The sequence below is a fragment of the Orycteropus afer genome, unplaced genomic scaffold (genome assembly GCF_000298275.1).
Source record: "Orycteropus afer afer isolate SDZICR_OR568_19922 unplaced genomic scaffold, OryAfe1.0 scaffold00215, whole genome shotgun sequence".
NCBI lineage: Eukaryota > Metazoa > Chordata > Mammalia > Tubulidentata > Orycteropodidae > Orycteropus > Orycteropus afer.
The window spans coordinates 1,668,215-1,674,172 of record NW_006921802.1 but is presented as its reverse complement, the minus strand read 5'-3'; the positions used below and the strand labels follow the sequence as shown (position 1 = coordinate 1,674,172).

At 37.0% G+C, this 5,958-nt stretch overlaps 1 protein-coding gene across 1 annotated transcript in view; it reads right to left on the bottom strand.

The window, feature by feature from the left end:
* Nucleotides 1-570: 570 nt before the first annotated feature.
* TLR3 (toll like receptor 3) overlaps nt 571-5,958 on the bottom strand; it is a 10,853-nt gene continuing 5,465 nt past the window's right edge. Inside the window, exons 3-4 of the mRNA XM_007948388.2 lie at nt 1,225-3,077; nt 571-799 (exon numbers count right to left, since the gene is read on the bottom strand). Of these exons, the coding sequence (XP_007946579.1) occupies nt 571-799; nt 1,225-3,077 (2,082 nt within the window). The remainder of the gene's footprint in view (nt 800-1,224; nt 3,078-5,958) is intronic.

Genomic DNA, 5,958 nt, shown 5'->3' with positions numbered 1-5,958 from the left:
ATTAATTACAAATGTTTTCTGTCTTTGGATGTGTATATTAAAATGGTTTTTAGCATTTAACAAAATTCATATGGGCTAAGCACCACATGACAAGAAAACTTTCCAATTGAAAAAATAATGTAATTAAAAATTTTAAATAAGAATCTTTATTTTACTCTCTTCTAGTTGAAATAGGATCATGCCTATTAAAACAATTATCTTCCATTTTATTACAAGTGCATCTTAAAAAATTAAAGGCAATTGCCTAAATTCTCATACAACTCTCACTTTTCTTTAAATGAGAAATATTTGAAAACTCTTAAATTATCATAGGCCATGGTGAACAATTGTGTATTCAGTAGTACAAGTGTTGTTGTATTATCATGTATTTATTTAGGGTAAATTAAGTCAATTAGCAACAAGGATCGTAAAAAGGGAGAAATACTTCCACAGAAGATATGTAAGTATGATATGATATAACCACTGATAAATATGAATAAGTAGAGTTACATTATTTTCAAAACTCTAATATACCATGGAACTTTTTAAACTGGGAAAGCTACTCTTGTGTAATTTAATCTTTAAATAAAGTTAATGTACTGAATTTCTGGATCCAAGTGCTACTAGCAATTTGTGATGAAATGCACTTATCCGTTCTTTCTGAACTGGCCAGTTCAAGATGCAGCGAGATTTAAACATTCCTCTTCGTAAACAAAGTGCATGGTTTAATTTATAATCTGGGATCTCCTCAAGAAAGATCAATATAATAGAATTGAGATTTTGTTCAATAGCTTGCTGAACTGCATGCTGCACTTTGAATCTAAGCGAAAAAAGAAAATACTGAATTAAGTTATATGATTAATATACAGTTTCTAACAGCCAAAAGTTTAAAATGTAAAATTCTTTATATAATTTATTTTAACTCGTCACTTAATTTTTAAATTTTATTTTTACTGCTTTTTAATTTTTAGTACTAATAACCTGGTGGCATAATGCCTAAAACATTTGACTGCTAACCAGAAAGCTGGTGGTTCAAACCCATCAGCCCCTCCTCAGAAAGGAGGTTGGGCAATATACTTCTGTAGTGATACCACCTGGGAAACCCAAGGAGGGGTTGCTATGAGTCGGATCCCACTCAACAGGAGTGCATTGCATTGCATTATTAGTATGACACTAATAGTAGTAATATTTGAAAGTTTAATTGAAAAACAAGCATGCGTTTAATAGTTCACTATGTTCACCCACCTTTTGCATAATGGATCTTTTAATAGATGCTGTGTTATAACAAAAATGATTTTTCTGCTTGTTTTGATGCTATTGACAATTGCTTCAAGTTCAAGGGCACCTGCCTCAAAATCCCTTTCTTCTAGACAAAATTTGAGAGCCTGGTCTTTTTCTTCCATTGGAGAGAAGTATTGCCAAACCCAATCCTTATCTTTTTGGGCATGAATTACATATGCTGCATATTCATACTTCTCTGCCTGTCTGTCTATCTCTTTGAAGCCAAGAATTCGGTGTACTGAAACGTTCCAGTAAAAAGATATCCTCCATCCCTCAAAATGGATGAGCAGTACAATGAAGATGAAAATCAATAGGAAACTTGTATTTATCATGAACAGGAGCTCAAAAGGGGCACTGTCTTTGCAGGGTGATATATCAAAAAGTGTCACTGGGAAACCATGATATTGAGGTGGAGTGTTGCAGAGATAATGATCTGGTAGCCCAGAGATGTTGGTGTGGGTCCTATTAATCCAGTTAACAAACCAGGCAATACTTTCACATGTACAATCAAATGGATTAAAGCCCATGTCTAAATTAGTCAGGTTCTTGAAAGGTGCTCCAAAAACATCCTTCTCAACTGATGTTATAAGATTTTTCTGAAGATTCAATGACCTCAGAGAGATCTGATTATCAAAGACAGATGGTGAAAGTATGTTTAAATTATTCAATCCTAAATCAATGCTCTTTAATTTATGTAAGTCCTTGAAGACATCCTCTGGGATCTCATCAAAGCCATTAGATTCTAAGTTAATTATGTGGAGTTGAGAAAGACCCTTTAAGAAATAAACAGGACCACCAGGGTTTGCATGTTTCCAGAGCCTTGCCAAGTTGTTGTGCTGCAAATCCAGAATTTCTAGTTTGTCAAGTCCCTCCAACATTTCATCGTTTATGTTGGCTATATTGTTGTTACTGAGATCCAAAATGGTCAAGTTACGAAGAGGGCGAAAAGGTGAAGGGGAGATATCCACATTTTTACAGGCCACCCTTCGAAGCATCAGTTGTTGAAGGCTTGGAACTAAGGCAAAGGAATTGCTAGTCAGTTGTAGGTATTTGTTAAAGGAAAGGTAGATTTCAACAATATTTGTTAGACCTCTCCATTCCTGGCCAGTGAGTTCTTGCCCAATTTCGTTAATGCCAAGGTCAAGTACTTCTAGGTGGCCCAACCAAGAAAAAGCGCCACTGTCTATTCTTGAGATTTTATTTCTGGTGAGATTGAGTAAGAGCAAAGGAGAATGAGCCAGTGATGTAAATGTTTCATTTGTTAAAGTCCGCAAACTTGTAAAGGAGTTGGACAGCCTTAAGTATTTCAGACTTATCAGTCCTGTGAACATATTGCTTTTTATTCCTGGAAAATTGTTATCTTCCATGTTAAGGTACTCCAAAGATTTTAGCCACTGAAAGGAAAAATCATCAATTTTGGAAAGTGAAGCAAAGGAAGTACTTTGTTTAGTAAAGGATCGTTTCAAATTCAGGTGTCTCACATTGAACAGCCCATAAAAGGAGCGAGAATACAAATGCTCTATATTATTATACTCCAGGTTGAAATATTTCAAGTTTGGAAGCCAAGCAAAGGAATCATTAGCAATCATATTTAAACTGTTATGGGAAAGATCAAGCATGGTGAGATTTGTCTGCTTCAGTCCAGAAAAAGTCATATTGCTTGTTCTGAAGAGCTGGACGTTACTTAGAGATAGATTCTGAATGCTTGTGTTTGATAATTCCAAACAAATCTTCTCTGTAAGACTGGAGCCAAGTCGGATGTTGTTCAGAAAGAGGCCAAATAATTTTCCAATTGTGTGAAAACACCCTGGAGAGACCTAAAGGTGAAAGGGGGAAAAAAAACAAAAAAGGTTAATAACTAAAACACAAAAGCCTCTGTATAAACCTTGCAACACAAATATAAATCTTAACCACATTACCTGGGTGTACCACATTTCTTCCCATTCCTCTGTTGCCCAGCTCTTTCCTGACTGTATCTGTCTGTACCATCTCCCCCAAGTCTTTACCTTCCCTAGCAACAGGCTAATTTTTACTCAGCATATTCCTCTCAGCCTAGGTGTCTCTTCTTCAGGGGCTTTTCCCTGAGCTACCAGTGTTAAGTTAAGTCTCCTGGTGTTTTTTATTTAATCACATTGCGTAGATGTATAAATATCAACTATTTGTGAAACTAGCATTGGGGCAAATACTGATTCTGTTGCTGTTGGTCACTACTGTTCTCAGTGAATATTGTGGAAGGATTGAATGAGTGGGATTTATTATAAAACAGTGGCACACACTTTTCCTTCTGTAATCCAGAGGTTCCAGATGTGTTTTCATTCTTTCACGAGGTTTTCTCATTACTTTATTTTATTACAGAGTTTACAACACCCTTCCACTCTGCCACACTCTCTTACCAGAAGCCTTGTTCTGGAGTAAGAAAATAGAAGGCAGGAGAAAGAATCCAGAGAGGAGAGGGAGGAGTAGCCAATGTCTGGCAGTAAAACCCATCAGGGGACCAATAAAGGCTTCATTTTCTAGTGTGTCAGATATTAAGGCTGATGGAGGAAAAGAGAAATATAGAAAAATGTATTTTATTGTAAATACAATGAATTAAAATGTAAACCAGTAAATTATTAAATTAATTATGATACATCTACATTGTTGTTGTTGTTGTTTGCCGTCGAGTCGGCCCTGACTCATATCGACCCCTCCTTGGGTTTCCGAGGCAGTATCACTATGGAAGTAGGATTGCCCAACCTTCCTTCTGAGGAGTGGCTGGTGGGTTTGAACCGCCAGCCTTCTGGTGAGCAGTCAAGTGCCTTAGGCACTATGCTACTAGAGCTCCTTATACAGCTGCTACAATTAAATTGTTGAAGTAATCTTAATGACACAGGAGACCCTCATGATAGGTTATCAGTTTTGAAAAGCAAGATACATCATCCTCCTCAGAGAGGCTCTAGTCTCACACTGCCAGAATCCCACTTCTGTTACCAGCTGGTCACCTGTAAGACCCTGGAAAAATCATCTAATCCTTCTTAATCTCAATTTACTTTTGTGCAAAATGACATAAAGAATAAGTAGGTTAAAACTGGGAGCTCTGGTAGCATAGCATTTGACTGCTAATCAGAAGGCTGGCAGTTCAAACTCACTAGCCACTCCTCAGAAGGAAGGTTGGGCAATCTACTTCCGCAGTGATACCACCTCGGAAACCCAAGGAGGGGTCACTATGAGTCGGATCTGACTCAACGTCAGTGAGTTTGGATTGTTATTTTTGGAGGTTAAAATTATTATATAGATAAAATATTTAAAACAACTTGGCACAGTACCCTACACTCAGTTCAGTACTCTATGAATGTCAGCTGTTGTCGTTGTTATTATTATTTGGAAAAACACTTGAGGGAAACATATGCACTTAGTAATAGCAGTTGTCTCTGCACTATGGGCTTTTGGCTGATCTTTATTTGATTCTTCATTATATGCATATTTATAAGATTTCTATAATAACTGTTCTAAATAGAAGAAAAATGCTGTTTAAGAAATAAAACGAGTAGTATCTATAATGTAGTTAATTATTATCTCAGGATGATTTTGTACATAGCCTAGTTTTACATTTGAAAAAATTGTTGTTGTTGTTGTTATATGCCAACGAGTCAGCCCCGACTCATAGAGACCCCTCTTTGGGTTTCTGAGGCGGTATCACTACAGAGGTAGGATTGCCCAACCTTCCTTCCAAAGAGTGGTGGGTTTGAACCACCAGCCTTCTGGTTAAAACATCTGATTTAGTTAACAGTTACCAATGTCCTTATAGCCTACAAAAGAATACAATGTGTGCAAACAGACTATGTGTATATATACACTTTAAAAAAAAAAAAAAAAAAAGACCTCTCTGCCAGCAAGTTGGATTAGACTCATAACAACCCCTCCTTGGGTTTCCTAGGCAGTATCACTACGGAAGGAGATTGCCCAACCTTCCTTCCAAGGAGTGGCTGGCATGTGTAAATGAAAGCCGTTAAGAAATCAAAGATCAAGCATTCAAGAAACAAAGAGAATTCAGCATCCTCCATTAATGGAAAGATTTTATAAGAACATAATTCTTGTTAGCATTTTTTGAGAGCTTATTATATGCCAGACACTGTGCTAAATTCTTTACCTCATAGTCTTAATGATGTAGCATTATTATTATACCACTTTTAAAACTGGAGACATAGGAGGGCACAGAGGACTTGAATAACTTGCCTGATTTTTCATAAGAGATCAAACCAGAATACAGATCCCGCTAGCCTGACTCTAAAGTCTGTGCTCTTAACTATTATGCAATTCTGTTTCTCTCAATGGTTTTGTGAGCTATTTTACATATAAGAGTTTTGGCAGAAATCCTAAGGCATTTTGACTGCTAACCAGAAGGCTGGCAGTTCAAATCCACCAGCCACTCTTTGGAAGAAAGATAGGCAATCTATTTCTGTAGAGATAATGCCTAGGAAACCCAAGGAGGGGTCACTAAGAGTCGAATCAGTGAAAAAACTCAGCCTGAGAGATTAATTCCCCAAAGTCAAAGAACTATTATGTGATTGTTGTTGTTGTTGTTAGGTGCTGTTGAGTTGTTTCCAACTCATAGTGACCACATGCACAGCAGAACGAAACACTGCCCGATCCTGCACCAGCTCCATGATCCCTGCTATACTTGAGCCCATCATTGCAACCACCATGTCAATCCATCTC